This window comes from Aythya ferina (assembly GCF_964211825.1).
Source record: "Aythya ferina genome assembly, chromosome: 3".
In the NCBI taxonomy this organism is placed as follows: Eukaryota; Metazoa; Chordata; class Aves; order Anseriformes; family Anatidae; genus Aythya; species Aythya ferina.
The window spans coordinates 118,304,256-118,323,467 of NC_140298.1; the positions used below are offsets into that span (position 1 = coordinate 118,304,256).

Here is a 19,212-nt window from a genome sequence, read left to right on the forward strand (position 1 = left end):
ATAGATACAGATTAAGATACCAGGGGTTTAGACTAAGAAAAGGGAGACGTAGATTAGACATTAGGAAGAAATTCTTTATTGTGAGGGTGCTGAGGCACTGAACAGGCTGTCCCCAGGAGCTGTGGGTGCCCCATCCCTGGCAGTGCCCAAGGCCAGGCTGGATGGGGCTGGGGGCAGCCTGGGCTGCTGTGAGGTGTCCCTGCCCATGGCAGGAGGCTGGAATTATTTGTTTTTTAAGGTTCCTGCCAACCCAAACCATTCTAGGATTCTCTGATAGCTCCTCAGGTGAGACAATTCAGCTGTGGAAGTCCTTGCGTCAAGAAGTGGCAGATGTTGAAGCTCACGTGGGCTCCAGAAGTGACTGGAGGTTCATGGAAGGATCTTGTAAGAAATCCAAGGGCTGTACCGACTGGAAGAGGCACAGGGCTGCTCCACCTCGTTAGCCACATGCCTGAAGACAGAGGTGCTTGGGGGAGAGCTGCCAGAGGTTTGGAGCTCTCACTGAAACCAGCTCTGAAGGTAACCAACAGTGCCAGCAGCTGGGGAGGTCTCCTTGGGGCCACAAGGCACCACATTCCCTGCTGGATCATAGAATCACAGACCCATTAGGGTTGGAAAAGCCCTCCAAGATCTGGTCCAGCCATCCCCTACCACCAATGTCACCACCAAACCCTGTCCCCAAGCACCACGTCCAACCTCTCCTCGAACACCCCCAGGGACGGGGACTCCACCACCTCCCTGGGCGACCCGTCGCAATCCCTGACTGCTCTTTCTGAGGAGAATTGGGGCTTTTGGTCAGATTTGAACATTTTCTTTAGTATCGGGATTTGGCGTTTAAATGCTTTGCTACCACCTAGCGCCGGAGGGGAGAAGGGGCCGGGGGGGAGCCAGGGCCTGGCGGCTCTGGGGGCAAGCGGCTGTGGTGCGGCTTGTGGTGGGGGGACATTCGGGCACCTGAAATTTCACCCAAACCACTAAAATATCAACAAAACTGAGGGAAATGTGGCGAAAATAAAACGAAATGTGAATAAAAGGGAGGAAAATTTCCAGCGAAAAGCAAAACGCTTTACGGCAGCGCTGCCGGCCGGGCGACGCTTTCGCGACCGGGCGGCCTCGCTTGGTGGCAGCGGCTGGGGCCGTGAGGGAGCCATGGGGCGGCGGCGGGCAGGTACCGGGGGTGTCCTTATCGGTGTCGTTATCGGTGTCGTTATCGGTGCTGGTATCGTTATCGGGATCGGGATCGGTCAGATCGGGCCGCCCGGGGAGCTGCGGGTCCCCCCCTGGCAGCGCCCGAGGCCGGGCTGGATGGGGCTGGGGGCAGCCTGGGCTGGGGGCTGGGGTCGTGCCCATGGAAAGGGGCTGGGATTTGATGAAATTTGGGGTCAGATCGCTTAATAGCAATGTTTCTCTTCTCCCAAAGCTGGTACAGAATAAATATAAACAAAATATCCAGGGTGCACAGCACAAAACTTCGCTGTGGCCCTCAGGGGGGAAGCTCCAAGGAGCTGCCTGCTGCACTGAACCCCCTGCCTGTGTCTGAGGAGCAGAGGTTATGGGGTTATCTCCTCAAAAGGTTATTATATCAAAGGTTATTATCTTATTAAAGGTTTGGGATTATACCTGGCTGCTCCGCTGTTACCCAGAGGATGTGTTTTGTTCTTTGCCATGTGTGCTGGCAGCATCAGATTAACCTGCTGATGGCGTTGAGCTTCCACTGACTGTTTGTTCGTGGCTCTTGTGCACATCACTTTGATGGAAGACCATAGAGTTTGTCCTAAAAGCCAAAAAAAATGATGATAGGAGGCAATGAGTGTCACTTGTTGCCAGTCAGGAGTGATGTGCAGTGACAAAATGTCCTTTGGAGGGAACAGTGCCCTGAAATTGTGGGGAATATGAAAAATGAGGCACCCGGATTGTCACAGGTGACAAAGCAGTGGGTATACACGTGGTTTGTTTTGTTTCTATTTCAGGAGATCTCAGCCATGCAGAACTGATGATGATGACAATAGCTGACATCATAAAACAATTAATTGAAGCTCACGAACAGGGAAAAGACGTGAATCTGAACAAGTAAGTCACTGTGGGATGACACTGAGGAGCTGGTCCACCAGTGTTGATCATGTCCTGTACAGTTGTTTATGTTTGGCCTTTAGTTTACAATGTTTTATTTTCACAGTCTACTGTCATTTCTCTCGCCATTTTCTGATAATAACCATCGCAGAATCATCACAGAATGGCTCGGGTTGGAAGGGACCTCAAAGACCACCCAGTTCCAGCCCCCCTGCCATGGGCAGGGACACCTCCCTCTAGATCAGGTTGCTCAAAGCCACATCCAACCTGACCTTGAACACCTCCTGTTAGAAATATCTTTGGTTCTCACAATGGGGCATCCCCAACCTCTCTGGGCAACCCCTGCCAGTGCCTCACTGCCCTCTGAGTGAAGAATTTCCTCCTAACCTCTAATCTAAATTTCCCCTCTTTTAGTTTAAAACTATTTTCCCTTGTTCTGTTGTTACCTGATGGAGCAAAGAGTCCCTTTCCATCTTTTTTATAAGCTCATCTTTTTTATAAGTACTGTCAGGGAAAATAGAGATTAATTTATAGATCACGTTTACATCGAACATTTTAACAGCATGCTATGAATGAAGTCGCTGTTTACAGAAACTTCTTCCTTCTGTACCTTTCTGGAATAATAAAAACTGAACTTCTGAACTTCTCCCAGTGTATTTCAGTTACATATATAATTGTAAACATTGTGCTGATGCTGGAAATAATTTGTATAAATGTTTTAGAAATGAACTGAGTTAGAGCTTGCATATGTAGATTAATCGGATGGAAGTCTTAGGAAAAGACTTGAATCACTGGAAATGGGTGAGACAGCCTCTGGGCACCCTTAACAATATTTTGGCAAAACCACAGAAGTAAAACATACAGAAACTCAAAACATTGGCAGTTGTTGCTTATTGACTTTATTTGGAGTTTATTTTCTGTATCTTAAATACCCAGAGCAGCTGTTGCAAGGAATTACTGTATTAAATAAGGTACCTGGAAAGGCAAATGGGGCGAACCCACCTGGATCCCCTCAAGCTGAACTGAAGCATCGTGATGGAGCTGCTGTGGGAATGGGTACAAAAGTCCGGATGGGGTCATTAATTGGAGGTATTTCTGCTTTCAGGCTGAAAACCAAGACTTCAGCCAAGTATGGGCTCTCGGCGCAGCCACGTCTGGTCGACATCATTGCTGCCGTTCCGCCGCAGTACCGCAAGGTGCTGGTGCCAAAGCTGAAGGCCAAGCCCATAAGGACTGCGAGTGGGGTAAGCACGTCATCGTTCTCCCCATCCGCCACCATCCTCCCCTTGCTCTCACTGATAATTTATCATGGATTTAGTTATTTTCAAAGAGGAGGACAATCAGTGTCTAGAAACTTCAATGAAGATGTGCTGGCTGCACTGCCACGTTCCAGGTTGTCTTCTCTGACGTGCCTGCAGGGCTGTTATTTGCAGAGCATTTGGGAGAAGAGAAAGAGGTGTGGAGGTTTTGTTGCAGGGTAGCATATCTAGCTTTTTCATTGCTGTTAGAAACACTGCAGCTGAATCTGCAGGCCCTCTTGGTGAACAAAGGGGAAATGTTAGGATTTAACATGTTTTTTGAAAAGGTATTTCAAGCTGAAAATAATGATAAAGGTATCGGTGGCATTCAGCTGTGTTTTTTTAAGCTTCCTACTGTATATATAGCATGCTTAAACGAAAAAAAAAAAAAGCACACACCAACAAACCAACCACCAGAAACCAAGATCCTAGAAGTGTTCAATTTTCATAACTATATAAAAAAAATCTTAATTTCATTACTTTCTTATTTTCTGGCTGTAGAATGTTTCATTAAACTCTTACTGCAACCAGAATTTCTGAAAACTGGCAATGTGCTTTCCCAGGTGGGAGCCCCAAAGCAGTAAACATTAGAAAATCTTCAGTGTGTATCTCTTTTCTTCCCCTTACTCTCGTGAAAGGGGAAGGTGGCATCTTGTGTTGAGCCTACATTTGATGTGTGAAGAGCTGCGTGAGACCAGCCTGGAAAAAAGACTCAGCTCAGGTGGAGGGAGGAAGCTATTTTTATTTTCCTTCTTTTATGTCTTTTTGTTTCTCTTCGGCTCCCCCTTTTCATCTTCCAGATGGTGTTCAGGGTGCTTATTGGCACATTCTCACCCTTGCACTGTCTTAGATGTGTGCTAGCCGGTCCTGGTGAATACCTGTGTGCCAGTCAGCGTGACTTTTTGGCAGGGTGGTTAATCAGATTCGATAGGACACCTGGGTCTTTATAGCTCACTGCCAGTTTGTTCTGAATTGCAAAAATAATAATAGGATCCCTGTTTCTTGATACATTTGTTATCTTCGTTTTCTCAAGAGTTAACGCACAGATATTTGAGGAGGCAGACTAAGCAGAAAACATCTTTAAATAGTGTCTTGCAGATGCACATTTTTACATAGCCATCCAAGATGCATTTTATTTTTGTAGCTTCAGAAGCAATTACTGTAATTTCTCTCCGCTGTAATTCTGCTTTTTACAGATTGCTGTCGTGGCCGTGATGTGTAAACCACACAGGTGTCCACACATTAACTTTACGGGCAACATATGTGTGTAAGTATGACTCAGGTGACCTAAAAGAGGACTCTTTTCTAATATTATTTGTATAATTTTGTATAAATTGCAGCAGCACCATGTTAGGGACAGACTACTTTTCTGCACAAGTGCAGCGTTGCAGATTGCCAACACCTACACATTACACTACAAATTCTACTTGTTTGCAGTTCTTCTTTAAGCAGAAAACCTTCTTCTTTGATGGGTTAAACCCCACTTACCTCAGTAAATAGAAACTTTTGTGAATACAGTAATTAGGAGAATGTATTAACGATCAGATACAAGTTGTATTACTGGCATGGTGCACGCATGTGTTGTGCATGTGAGAGTAGACTGGGTACGTACCAAGACAGGAGAAGACAATTGCAGAAAAGAAGGAGGGTTGAATCTAAAAAGTTTGAAAACTGCTGAACTGAAACCCACCTGAGGAGGTGCAGGTGTTGTCTACGAAAAACTTGCTTGGTGTTGGCTCTGCCCGGCTCTGGAACGAAATGAGAGCACAGATGGGAAGCCTCTAGCTGCCAAGAGCTTGCGGTATTAAGGGAATAGCTTCTGAGTTTTATTTTAATTGAGAAAGCCAAGCTCAGTTTACCTTGAAGTATATTGCTTCTGTTTGCTTTAAGAGTCTGAGCTCCTGAAATCGCATGCTTTTCGTTTTCCCTGAGCGTATCAGCTCATCTGTTTAAAAACATCGCTCCTCTTCTCCACCTTGTCACATCGGACACATCAGCCTGTTTCTCTACCAGCTGCCTAGTGGAGCGAGCTGGCTCCATGCTTGTTTTTGGAGGAGCAGCTATTGTGTTTGAGATGTTCCAGGTAATTATGTACGTGAAATCTCTTCAATTGGATTGCACAACTTTCGCCAGCCAGTTAATTTGGCCATGGTAATTTGGTAATTAATTTTATAATGGTGACAGATGATTTGGGTTGCGCTTGCAGGGCAGGCGATGAGGAAGCCAATCAGTTATGCAGGGAACAAAATGTGTCCTCTGATTTGAGAGAGATGGCATTATCTTAGTCTCTGTGCATCAAAGATCTGCACCGTAACAGTGTGCTGACTGCTCCTTTACCACGTTCAGTGCATGCAGCTCAAGCTGACGGGGCTGCCAACCTCCCCTGTCAGGTCATATTTGAACACACAGTGACTGTAGGTTGGCCATTAACCCTCAGAAAAAAGCTGAGGGTACTGCAGAATAAATTTGTATTCCATTAAATCACTGTCTGCCATGTACCAGTCCTCTCCTCGCTAGCAGTCGTGCAGGAATTGTCATTTAACACCAGCCATACAGTTAACCAACATAGATGGACTGTGTTCTTCTCAAGTAGCCCTAGAATGCTGCTTAAAATGCAAGTATTTATTAAATAGCATTTTCCTAAGTTCAGAAGACAAACGTAGGTAAGCTTTCTCACCATCAAGACAGTTAAATTCAATAAACACATGGAAAATAAATGCAGATTGTGTAACTGGACGATGTCCATATTTTGTCTTTCCTTGCCAAGCAAAAAATATTTTGCATCAGAGACAATTTTTTGGATGGAACTTTTTGAAAAGCGTTGAAACCGTTTATGGCTGTAAAATTCCTCTTTCTACAGTCTAATTATCAGCATGTAACAATCAGCCCAGAACTGTAGGGCAGCTCCCTACAATAATGCCATGTTCCAGAACTATGTTCACAGTTTGTTTTGCCTCTGTTTAGTCTTGTCAATTTGTTTAATGTCGTAATTTGACAGATCTGAGCTGTTTTTTGACTTCTTTTTCATTAAAACCAAGTGATCTGTTTTGCAGTTCTCTGTATACGTAACATTTGTACGTGCATAGCCTCAGTTCCTCTCGGTGTTAACGGATATCAGAGAACTCTGACCAGTTGTGAGCCAGCTTTAGTCCTGGTAGCATTAAGGTGCCACTGTGGTTGTGCCAGTAAGGGCTTCCTTTTGTGGATTTCTCTTTTTGTGGATTTGTATTTGTGGATTCGAGAGCTCTCCAATGCCAGGAGAGCTGCAGATGTGCTGCTGTGGTCAGCTTGGGTGGAATTTGTGTTCCCCTGCCTCTCTGATGAGGGATGGGGGAGTCAGAGCGGTGTCTGCTCAACCTGCACCCCCTTCTATGTCTGTAACTTGAGCAGATTAATTGTTGCAATTGCATGAGTTTGATGCCTGTTTTCTATCTTTTGATATTTGCAGGTACTGCCCAGGTGGGCCTGATTCTGACTTTGAGTATTCAACTCAGTCTTACACTGGATATGAGGTATTAATTACTTCTCTCTGCCGTAAAGCATCCCCTACACCCTTTAAGATTGGATTCGGCTGCTCTTTAATTCTACAAATTCACCCATGCTGCAAGAATAAGAAACAAAAGCAGACTTAGCAAATTCTGAGATCCAAAGCAGCTCAACTAGAAGACTGGAAATTCTTCTGATTTTTTTTTTGTAGCAGTTGTTTCTTTTTCCTCACCTTGCAGCTGTTCATAGTGGTACATGTGTAATTCCCTGTGATTCTGAGCAGGACAAGTGCAGCTTCTGTGCTGGGGCTGCATGACCTGCTGGTGTGGGAGCAGCTGTTAATTTGAATTTCCAGCTGTGGAAAGTGATGAGTGAGTAAGAGCAGGTGAAGGTGACATTGCTGATTCCCAGGGGACGCTGCTGCATGCGCTTCGTTTAAATGAATACTGGCTGCAAGAGTTATCAATCTGTGTCAAAATTTTCCTAACTAAACAGTCCAGAGCAACATAGATGTCTGCTTGTTCTCAGGAAGGGTTTCAGGGAAGGGTACAAAGAAGACAGAGCTGTACCCCTCCTCAAGCTGCCCACTGGAAGGATGAGAGGCAACAGGCACGCCTCAGAACATGGAAAATTGTCACTTACTGTAAGAAAAGAATGTTGAACGTGAGGGCCATCAAACGCTTCAGTAGGGGTCCAGAGAGGTTTTGGCTTCTCAGTCGTTAGAGAGACTCAGATATTGACTGGACAGTGACCTGAGCATCGTGCTCAAGCTGGACCTGCTTTCAGTCCTGCCCAACCTACAGGAAAAAAGCCCCTTATTTACCTGTTAGTGCCTCTGATATTACAGCCATGCCCTTAGAATATCCTGATCTGAGGGTATGTCTCTGCATCTGCAGTGATATCTCACTAAATACATGTCACAGAAATAGCTCCCTCGTGTCTGCTGACAGCATAACAGCAGCAGATCTCACTGTGACTGAATTATTGTCACTGCTTTTCACAAAAAACTCATGGCCATTGCACCGATGTAAAGTAGGAAAACAAGGTAAAATACATTCCAGATTAATTTGGTAAATGGTGAGGTGACATCCTTTTCATGGGGATAAAAATATATATATAATAAATATAATAATATATTTATATAGCAATATAAAAAGTAATTTGGGGGTGTCAAATGAAAGACTACATTAACTTAAAGAATATTTGAAGTTTAAACTGAGCTCTACAGGACACTCGTTGGGTAACTTGTGCAAGTCAAGAGAAACTAAAATGAAGAGGGCAGAAAAAAGTGGAATTTTGAAAAACATTTCTTTAGTGATTTTTGCAGTGTTTTTATTATGAATCTTCAGAGATTCTTTCCATCCTGTTGTAGTGCACTTGAAAAATTGTGTTCTTTTTCTCATATTGCCATCTCAGTGGGCTAAAAATATTTTGTTTTGTTTTGTTTTTTTTTGTTATTTTTACAAAATTAAGGAGCCAAATTAAATTTACAAGTAGATGGGCTCTCTAGTTGTGAGTTTGAAGACTTCAGGGTTGAGTTTTTATAAAAATAAAGCACCTGTTTCAGTGCTAAAAGTTAACTTTTGTTCTTTTTCACTGTCTTTAATTGTGTTAACTGGTTTTTTTTACATCTCTTTGTGTTTTTTAGCCAACATCCATGAGGGCCATTCGGGCTAGGTATGACCCCTATCTCCAGACAAGACACAGAGTGGAACAGGTAGAGTGGAAGGGGAGCATGTTGTGTTTGTGATGCAAATAACAATAATGCTTTAAATTGCCTCAACTGGTGAAACTGAGGAGTGGAAGGGGTTGTGGTGAAACACTCTTCGTGTGAGGGTGGCTGAGCACTGACACAGCTTGCCCAGAGAGGTTGTGGAGTCTCTGTCCTTGGAGATACTCGCTGCCTGCCTGGACACAGTGACAAACAAATTGCTGTAGTTGACGCTGCTCTGAGCAGAGAGGTTGGGCTACGTGACCTCCACAGGTCCCTTCTGCCCTCAGTTTTTCCATGATTCTGTAATTCTAAGTTAGCCTGACTCGATCCCCGTGGAGGAATTATTTTTAAACCTTTTAATTTTCTAACTGTCATTTCCACTAAATAAATGACAAGTTTTGCAACTCTTCTGAGATGTTATCTTTTCTGAAGGGTACTTAATTACTGATAGGAGGCCCTATTACAACAAAATCGTAGAGATTTTTGGCAACTGCCAGTTCTTGATAATTGCTTACATTTAGAATTTATTACTGAAATAGTGTCTTTCCTACCAAAATGATGTTTTTGGCCTTCACTGGAAAACTGAAAGATGTGATTTCATTCTTAGTCCTACTCTGCTTTTACTGGTTTCCTGTTTATCTCCAAACCCAGTGGAAAATTCTCTGTGGATTCGGTGTAGTCCTTTTCTCCCACAGGCTTTTAAGGATGGTTCTGCATGGATTGAAGCAGAAGTGAAGAAACTTTTCTTACTGGCCATATCTATGTTAGCTTCAAATTGGAACCTGTCTAACTACGTTGGCAAGCTGCTGTGCTCAAATTACTCTGCTTTGTCACAAAAATCTGCACTGGGCACGGTGTCTGTACTGTGTTCTTGCAGTAGAGAAATAATCCCTGGGTTTTGGAGGGGGATTATGAGAAATCTGTACAAAAGCATTAATAGTTTGTCATTTATAGAGGATAGGACAAGTGGTGAAGGAACTATTAGGTGTAAGAGTGCCAGGGTTTTCAGGAAGATCTTTCAGCTAAGTCACTGATAACTTTTCCCCGGTGCTTTTACAGCTGAAGCAGCTGGGCCACAGCGTGGATAAAGTGGAGTTCATCGTGATGGGAGGAACCTTCATGGCCCTGCCTGAAGACTACCGAGATTACTTCATCCGAAACCTTCACGACGCCTTGTCGGGTCACGCTTCCAATAACGTAGCAGAAGCTGTCAGGTAAGTGTTTGATTTTCTTTAATGTAATCACTTAAAAGTATTCTCCAGCTGCTGTAAGAAGAGCAAACACTGAATATTCCTGTCTCATTTTCTTGAAAGGCAGCATTTATCCAGTTACACATATTTAAGCAAAGATTATTTCTAGCTCAACCTCCAGCATTACGGTGCACGCTGCATAGCGCCGTGGTTTATCTGGTTTAGGAAATGCTAAGCTTTTCCTAATTTTTTTTGGTGTTCTGTCTGGACTTCTACCTTTTCTGCTTCGTCACCTTGATTTGGAGTTGTGACGAATCCCATTGCCGTGGGATTTATTGCCTTTAGCTGGGAAGGGGAACTGATCCTGGTTTGGAGGAAAGCCAGACGTCAGCTCCCGTAAGGGATGACTCACCCCGACAGCGTCAGTGCTCAGGAGCTCTGAGCCCCTTGCGGTCTCCAACGCAGTTACCCTTGCAGTATTTTGGAGTGACAGGGAAATGTTCTTCTTCTCCTTGTACCGCTGGTGAGCTGAAAATCAGACTCTTGTAATTACATGTGCTTTGGTTCATTAAATCCACAACTTTCCAGGTACGTTTTGTAGGGTGAAACTGAGAAGAAAACCTGGCAAGATTTGGTATTTTAGAGCTGTTGAAACTAGGCAACCGTCCCTCTCACAGTTTGTCACCTTGTTGTCATAGTTCAGTGCAGTGGATTTTCCTTGATCCCACTGTCATCCACTAAAGAAAGCAGTTTTAAAGCTGGTTAGGACCAGCCCTTGTCTAGCTTCATGTCCACCATCATATTTTAAAGCTGTAATTTCATTTGGTTTTCCTCTGGAGGGCAGCAAACGCTTCTACTCTCTTTTTTCTTTTTTTTTCTTCCCCTTGTCATTCGAAGACCAGACAAAAAGTGCAGTGCTGCTCTTTGCACGAGCAACAATCAAGGCAATAAACCAGCTAACAAGTTGCAGGAAAAAAAAATTGCTTTTCTTTTGCTCTAGCACGCCGCTTGTGAGCACGTAAGGACACCCAGCTCGTTCTGGAAGAAGGGTGGAGTTTGCAGGTTTCTGCTCAATTTGGTGCCGCGCTCGTTTGGGCGTCAGGTGCTTCAGGACGTGGCTGTTCAGCGTCTTCTGCTGCGGGTGCCTTGCTAATTTTACTGGAGACAAAATTGCTTTTCGAGTAGTCTGTCCTTGGCTCTGCAGATTACCGAGGAAACTAATTACGACACAGACTGTGTCACCAAGTAATTTTAAGAGCATGCGAAAACGAAGTGGCTGAAGTCAGTGTGCTGCCTTGCAAGCACACAAATGGAGCAGTGTGAGAAAACCCGCATGTGTTTTTTTTTTTTAAATAATGTGTTTTTTTTTCCAGCAGATAAATAAAGCGATACGTATTTTTAACATAAAATTCATGTTAAATGCTTGGTAAATGGAAGTATGTGGGAGTTATTCATGTTGCATTTTCTAAATATTCCAGAGGCAAGAAAATTGTGTTCGAGATGAATCAGACCTTTTTACTTTTTATGCTGCTTGCATAGAGCTGTTGTACTGTGTCACTGCAGTGCTGTTTAGAGATGGTCAATGACACTTGGAAGGAATAAATTCAACTTTGCGTGCTTCTCTTTGTATTTGAGGACTCAGCTTTTCTCCCTCATTACTTCCATTAACAGAAGCCATGCTACGTGGGGGATATTGATGGTATTTTGTTTTGTGTTGTACTGTTTTATTTTGTTTTATATTGTACTGCATTTGGCTGTAACCTGGGATCTGGTCTCTCTCACCCCTTGTTTTTAATGGAACCGTGGCAGCTTTGAGAGTTTTCTTTCTCATGAAAATGATTAGTTAACTTTAGATCTTGTACAGTGATCCCTTTCTTCAGGAAAAGGACCTTCAGCCAGGATACTTTTCTTTGAAGCCTTTCTGTGCAAGTCCTTTGATTAAACCGGTGCAGCATCTATCTGTAAAGGCTTCAGTCCACCTAACTGTGAACCCAGCATTTCCCCCCTTAGTCCAGCCATTTCTTTATCCTAAACTTGAGCTCCAGTTCCATGTCTGATGCTGTCTTTCCAGTGGCAGAGGTAAGCTGACCTTTACTGTCTAAATCACGCAGCATCAGAGGGCTCCTCCTCTTGACATAATCTGGACTTTTTCTTCATCTTGACCATCTCAACCACTGTAGCTTCTGGTCCCAGTTCATCAGGTAAGCGGGATGTGACCCTGTGAAGGTTCATCCTATGACTGTGGCCTGCCTCAGAGGTCTCTACTGTTCCTCACAAAGCCAGCACTGCAAGTCTGACCGAAGGAGTAACATCCTCAAACTCTGTTGGCCCTTGGACTGCTGCTGCTGATCTGAATTGGCACCTGGCTTGTTTAGAGATTTAGGGTCTTACGGTCAGTCTGGCCACGTGGTGGATCACACAGCTGCACAGCCAGCAGTGCCTGGATGGCAGAAGTGACATAGGACTGGAGCAGTTTGCCACAGGAAGGTGGGATGCTGCTCCAGCCAGCTGCTGTGGAAGAAATAAACCTGAAACCGTGTCTTTATGGTCAGCGGAGAGAGCAGGATCTTCACGGGATGGCTCAGAGCATCTAAGCTAGACTGCTGCTTTAAACTGTTTCTAGGTAAATCAGGGCAGCTAACTTGGGAGGTGTGAAGATCTCCCTTCATATCTGTACTTACACAGCACTAGGAAGATCATTTATGAATGAATGCACTTGAAGTGGGTTCAGATTTTTTTTTAAATGATGCCTAAATAAAGCATGAGAGCAGGAGTGACCCTATTTATGCACAGGAACCGGTCAACCAAAAATGCAATTTAGAAAAGATAAACAGAGCAACTCCTAGGCTTTCGTGGTAACTGCTGCAAGTGGAGGAAGGAAGCAACTTCCCCCAGAAAGTGTTGCTGCTGCTTAATATTTCTGCAGCACCTTCCTATTGAGGTAATAAACACTTCTTAGACTATTCAGACAGAAGGCTTTGCTGGAGGCGCTTTGGTATGCTTGAGAAAGAAGTTGGCTGACGAATGAGCAAAGAATAGCAGAGCCAGAGGGGATTTTTGTTTTGCAGAGCGTGTGTGACAAGACCAAGAAGTTCTAATTTCTATGTGCCAAGAACACCACTTAGGAGATTTCAGTGCGTTTCTGGATGTCTGTCAGCACGAGGTTGTGGACTTGGTGATAAGCTTGCCTTCTTCACGAGGGGAGTTGTAGTTCCTGCTAAAGAAATGCTGTAAACCAGATATTTTTTGGTCGCTACAGAAATGCAGCTTCCTCTGGGAGTTGTTCCCATCCAGTCAAAGCGTTGACTTGACCACTAATTGCGGCTGCCTTTGCTCTTTAGTGAGGACAAGGCAAACATGAACCGAGAAGGTGTGAAATACACATGCAAATCAAAGTGACTTCTCCCCATCATTTTGCTCCTCTCACCTGACCCGTGAGTCATTGGAGGTGCTGGGCATATTTAACTGCAGCAGTGACTCACCACATAACCCAAGGGCTGAGCACCTCGTTCTCCGAGCCAGGAGCTGACTTTTAATTAGTGATCGAGGCCCCACGAGAACTCGCCTGTGTTCAGAAAGGCAAGTGTCAGAGAGGTCTCCTGAGTCTACGCACCCGGGAGCTCCTTGGACTGCACCTTCAGGCTTGCCTTTTCTCAGAATATTTAAAAATAACACAGGGAATATTTGTAAAATTTTATCACATGGGGTTTATTCCGATGGTCGGTCGTGTCACCGCGTTCTGAACGACAAGGGGAGAAGAGAATAAAACCGCTGGGGTCTCATGGTCTGCAATTTGAGCACCTCGTCTACCTGGTATTTCTGTAGCAGTTTGGGTTTACAGCAGACACCATCCCTTTTAGGTCCATTACCCAAAGCTCGTTTTCCGTGGGCATCAGCCACTGGCATCCAGAACTTGCAAAACTTTTGGCTGTGCTGGATTCCTATTGGAGAAATTCTCTGATTCTCAGCTCCTAGCGTTGGCCAGCACCGTGGGAGCGCCTTTCAGCCCAGCCTTGTCGTGGGCTGCTTTTGCCAAGCGTCCTTTTGTGTTTTCCCTCTCAGCTGGGCTGGTGAGCAGGCAGCAGCACTTCCCTCTGCCGCAAATGTTTTTGTTACCAACGAGGAAATTTCCTGTAGGTGTCCCAAAAGCCACACTGACCTTTTGGCGAGCTGTGAGCAGATGGATCCAGCTACTTGAACAGCCTCCTCTGAAAGAGAGGGCACAGGTTTTAAAAAGTTGTTGTTTGGGGCCGGGTTATTGTGTGCCTAGTTTAAGACCCATTAGCCCATCTGAGGGGGAAAAAAATAAAAGAAAACAAGCTGTGGTGGTTTCAGCAGCACTTGGTTTGATGTGTGGAGCTCCTGATGCATTTTAAAACCCAGCTGGAAGTCACTTGAATGCACCAGCTCTGGGACAGCCCATGAAGAATGTGTTTTGTTTGGTTATCAGATGATGTGTTTTCTGGAAAGCTCCCTATAGTCTTTTCTCCAATCCCCACATTAGGGCTGGTGTCTCGGTAATTCTTCTAATAGGAGCTGCAATTTCTCTACAAGAAACAGCGATCGTGCAGGCTGGCTGCCTCCGAGCAACTCCTCGCTTTGCTTTTCAGTAGTGACGAATAAACCTGTCTGTAAAAGGCCACTCTGTCAAAGTCTGTTCGAATTTCTCGTTCTCAGGACTCGAGGAGCCTTGTCAGGTGCAGGTTTCTGCAGCTTTCTCTTGTCTCACTGCTGCAGTTTTACCAGGCTGAGCCCGTCTCCTCTGGGTCCCTCTCGGGACGCAGACGAGGTGAAGTGACACAGGGTGACACCCGAGCGTGTTGCTCCCGTGCTGCTGCAGCTCACCTCGGGCCAGCGAGATGCAAACAGCACTTTGGGGGAAATTCTGCTTTACCAGGAATCGTAAGAGGAGAGATTTCGGCACACGTCCTTCCCCACGGGGTTAGTGCGGGTGAAGAAGATGCTCTCCTGCTGTCCAGGTGGCTCAGCTGATATATGCTGCTCGTTACACTAATGTATCTTAATTGTGCTTTCCCAGTACGAGTTGTGACTCCGGCAGAAGATGACTGAGGGCTTTGACTCACTGGCTCCAGTGATTCATGCAGGAGCGATTTGGGGAGGTTACAGCTCTCCTCCATCTACCTTGACCCCTCCGCTTGAGGTTAGCGCTTCCAAAACCGGCAGCTAAACACACTTGGCCACCCTTCAGCCGCCCGCGCTCACCCCGTGGTGAATGAACATCATCTGGAGGGAGTTGAGAGGATCTGCTGCTACTTTGGCTGCCCCGCAACAAATTGCCAAAAATGTGATAGTCACACCTCACCTCTCGCCTTGCCGTAATGAGCAGGTGCCGTGACAGGTAAACTCTCACAAAACACCATAATTGCCAGCTTAAACTCCTTTTCCAAGGGGGTTTTGGGCACTTTTCCCCATCCGCAGCCCTCCCCCCGAGCAGGCAGCAGCTTCTGGCGGAGAGGGAAGCGAATAGCAGGAGGCAGCAGCACAGCAAATTACTGTGGCTTGTATCCATCAGAGCTTGTCTGTCAAATCCCTCAGGGCATCTGACTGGGCAGTGATTTTTCTGTGCCAGGCAGGAGATAACTGGCTGTTGTTTTAGTGCCAGATCGTTTGCGACAGACATTCTGCCTAAATTTCCTTTTATTCCCGGAGATTTGGAGGCTGGTTCCTAATGTTCTGGAGGGGCGGGCAGATTTTCTTTGTTCCCAGCTTTCCACGCAGCTCTCCAATGGTGCAGAAGCAGCATTTGCCATTAAAACCTTTTTTTTTTTTCAGTGTTTACCCCTAAATGCCTTCAATATGGATAACATCTTCCCTGCTGGCAGAATTTGAGGAAAATTACCCCAAAGTCAGCTGCCCTTTGTCGGTATCCTGTTACTTTTGCATTGCTGATTTTCTACAGCAGGACCCAACTTCTAGCTGCTGAGGTGTGTTATGTGGAAGATGCCAAAGTGAAAGTCGTTCCATCAGATTGTATTCTAATCTCGTTAGGAGTAGCTGTTTATCTTTTTCCTCCCGTAGCTACGGAAAGTGATTGCCTATCCTGTTATCTGTCCTGTTCAGTATTTCCGCAGCGTTTTCATTTGGATGTAAAATAATTCAGGTTTGTGACCGAGCGCTGGCTGGGGAAGGAAGATTGAGGAATCCGTGCCCACAGGTTTCTGCCCACGTGCACCAGGACACCTGGCGTTAGGTGACTTGGGGTTTTCTAAGGTAGACGGCGGTACCAAAAATATTTTTGGCACAGGTTTGGGAGGTGGCAGCGTTCATTCATAGCAGGCGTACGAGCTACACCTAATGGAAACCCGGTTGTGAATGCTTTTGATCTGCATTTCTCCTGCCTGGGTGGAAAGGACGACGGCCCTAGCGGTCATGACATTGTCAGAGCTAAATAATGAATTTCAGTGCTTTTTTTTTTTTTTTTTTTTTTTTTTTTTGTACGTTTTCAGCAAATTACCACTGAACACCTGCCAAAGGGAATACTTTTCTCATTTTTGCTGCTTCGCCGCTGCGCGGGTGTAATTTGGCAAGCATAACAAGTTCTCCGGTGACCTGCGCTAAAATGTTAATGCTAGGATGGGATCCCAGTGGTCAGATGGGACTGGGGGCTGGAAACCAAGCTTGATTCACAGCTTGGGCACCTGCATGTGCAGGAACTTGGTCTCTGTTACACAGTTCTGGCTCAAGTCACGCTGCTGATCCGAAGGTAATGTCACAAAGGTGCATCGTGTGCTAAATAAGCTTTCTGGCTTCGTTTCCTAGGGCCTCCCTAGCACAGGCAGCATCACACCTTCCTGGGTGTTACAGAAGCGTTGCCTCGGGTGCTGTCACGTTCCAGTTTTCCAGGTGTGACGGGGATCAGACTTGCTTTGGAGCTCCGTAAGGGCGCGAGGTGGTGAGCATCTCTTGGGTCTAGCTTGGGCTTCTGCTGCCTGGAGCCGAACTCAAAACCAATCCCAAACTGATGCTCCCATGCCCTGGAGAGGTAACGTGCAACTTGCACTACCTTTTCTCCTTCTTTTCAGCAGAGATTGCTTTCCAGCCCGAATTAAAATGTGCTGGTAAAATAGCGAGCTGCAGTTTATAGTTCCCTCAGCTGTGCTGTGCTTGCCTCATTGATATTGTAAGCTGAGAGCCGCTGCCTTTCGACAGCACTAAATTCCCTTAAAAGAAAAGTCATTTGCTAGTAAAACGGCGGTGCAGGATGCATGCAGGAAAAATGGCAGGTTTAATTTTCATCCCCTTACGGAAAGATGTCAAGAAGTGGTTTTCCTGGGGCGGTTTTGTGAACGCAGCGCTGAGCAGAGCACGGGCTGGTTGCTGTTGAAATAATGCCTTCCTGGGATGTGTTTGCAGCTGATGTGCTGTGGGACTCTGAGCCTCCTTGTGGCCCAGCACTTTGCAAAGGCAAGTACCCAAAAACGAGGATCTGGCAGCTGGGGGTGTCCGGGCAGCCTGATTTTGGCCTGGATTTATGGGATCGCCTGCAAGACTTTCGCCTGGTTTGCCTTCCAGGCCAGGCTGTGCGCTGCTCGGGGTTGTTGGGTTTGTAAAGTTGGTGGGAAGCACCCCTGGTGCTTCAATATCAACTGACTTGAGCCAGTTTTTGAGGCAGAAAAGCTTTTTGCAAGACCTTCCTACTTGTTCCAGTGGTGGATCCTGCTCCCTTCTCCTCCCCACGTCTTCTCTTTTTTTCCTCCTCCTGTCCCAAGCCACCTAAGACGAGCGGTCACCCTTCTTCACCTTATCTTGCACACTCCTTTCCCTTGTTTTATCCTCTCAGTGCAAGCCAGTTTTATCCTCTCAGTCCTCCCTTTGCAGGGAGGAGGAGCCGTGGGAGGAATCCAGCAGCTCAGAGCTGAATTACTTCTCCAAAGCGTGGAGCTCGATCGCTCCTTAAAAGACCAGGAGCTCTTGGCACCTTGCGCTGCGTTGGAGCCACGACGGTGACAAATGGAGCCTGGGAAGTGTCACCAACAGGTCTCGTAGCCCATCGCAGCAAGTGCCTTCCCAAACCTGGCCTTTTACAAGCTGAGAGAGAACAAATGCGTGTAGGGGTTGTGTAGCACTCTTCTGAGAGATCATATTGGTGCTTTACATACGAGGGAGTTAGTTTGGCAAGATAAAGCAGAGCTTTTCGCTGGCAGTTTTGGCTGATGACTGCTTTTTATTAGCTCTGCTTATCATTTTATTGGGACGATCTCTTTGCTTCCTCCAAGTAGCAATCAAGCTGTTTTCCGTCCTCCAGCTAAATGTTTTCAGAGGAGCATCAGGTGGGGGCGAGATGAATTTCCTCTAATAGGCTAGAGGCAGGAACTACAAAGCAAGGTCTTCGCTGGACACTGTCTTTATGCAACGAGAGCTTTTAGGGCATTTAGCTGTCAGACGTCTGCGCAGCACCAGAAGTGGTTATTTTCCTCAATAACAGCGAGGAAGTGGTTGTTACTAAGAATATGCAACTTTCCCTAGGCCACAGTGAGTCAATATCAGAACTGAAATTGGAACTAGATTTTTTTTTAATACATCTAAGTCTCACCTAGCGCAGCCTTTCTCATCAACTGCAGCGAGAAAAGCTTCGGCTCCGGCTTAGATTTAATAAAAGAGGCTGTCACGTCATTTCTTCCTTAATTTTAGACCTAAGCATTTTTCTCCCCAGTCCCTTTTTAGCCCGTGTCTGCAACCGTGTATTGACTATTCCATGGTAAACTGCCTGTATAATTATGACTTGATTGTTGGTCGGATCGATCGGGTGACAGGCATGGAAATTGTTGTTCTTGCAAGTTTCCCTCAACTAAATTGCACCGCAAGGATGCGAGGAGCCAAGGGCACATCTTGGGCGCCTCCTCGTGCAGGTTTTGCTCTTTGGGCTGCGTGCGGTGGGCAGACGAGGTGCTGGCTCTTCGGTGTCCCTGCTCCGACGTCGTTTCTTGCTCCTTGTGTCGACTTCAGTACGCTGGGGTGGAAAGGGAAAGGGACGTGGAGTAAAACCTGTCCTGTGGGAACAGCTGGGATCGATTGCCTGGCGGAGGTGGAATTGAACTAACGGTCAAATAAAATTGTGCCGGAATCCACGTAAGGGACAGTTAAAATTGGACTAAAATCCACTGCTTTTTTGATTATATATTGCTTGGTGGAAGGATGCCAAAAAGGTAAAATTGACCAACACGGGGCTTGGTGACCCTCACGTGTGGGCATTTTTCTCACTTCAGAAGATAACCACGTGATTTGGGTAGCATGGGAAGGTTTCTTATTACTTGTAAACTATTTTCTTCAAATAGAACAGGAGCTGCTGGCACAGGAAATCTTACCCTGTAGCGAGCCCAGATCTTCATAATGCCTTCAAGCTTCTGGTTATCTGAATCTTGTCATTCATAGCTCCTCTTTGCAGACTGTCTTCAGTCCTTCAGGATTCAAGGTTTCTTTGCTTTGCTTTTCA

General features: G+C 45.7%; 1 protein-coding gene across 1 annotated transcript in view; it reads left to right on the top strand.

Moving 5' to 3' along the window:
• Nucleotides 1–1,044: 1,044 nt before the first annotated feature.
• ELP3 (elongator acetyltransferase complex subunit 3) overlaps nucleotides 1,045–19,212 on the top strand; it is an 81,730-nt gene continuing 63,562 nt past the window's right edge. The window contains exons 1-7 of the mRNA XM_084513971.1: nucleotides 1,045–1,168; nucleotides 1,971–2,070; nucleotides 3,176–3,314; nucleotides 4,565–4,635; nucleotides 6,817–6,880; nucleotides 8,503–8,571; nucleotides 9,628–9,782. Coding sequence (XP_084370097.1) covers nucleotides 1,150–1,168; nucleotides 1,971–2,070; nucleotides 3,176–3,314; nucleotides 4,565–4,635; nucleotides 6,817–6,880; nucleotides 8,503–8,571; nucleotides 9,628–9,782 — 617 coding nt within the window. The 5' untranslated portion in view covers nucleotides 1,045–1,149. The remainder of the gene's footprint in view (nucleotides 1,169–1,970; nucleotides 2,071–3,175; nucleotides 3,315–4,564; nucleotides 4,636–6,816; nucleotides 6,881–8,502; nucleotides 8,572–9,627; nucleotides 9,783–19,212) is intronic.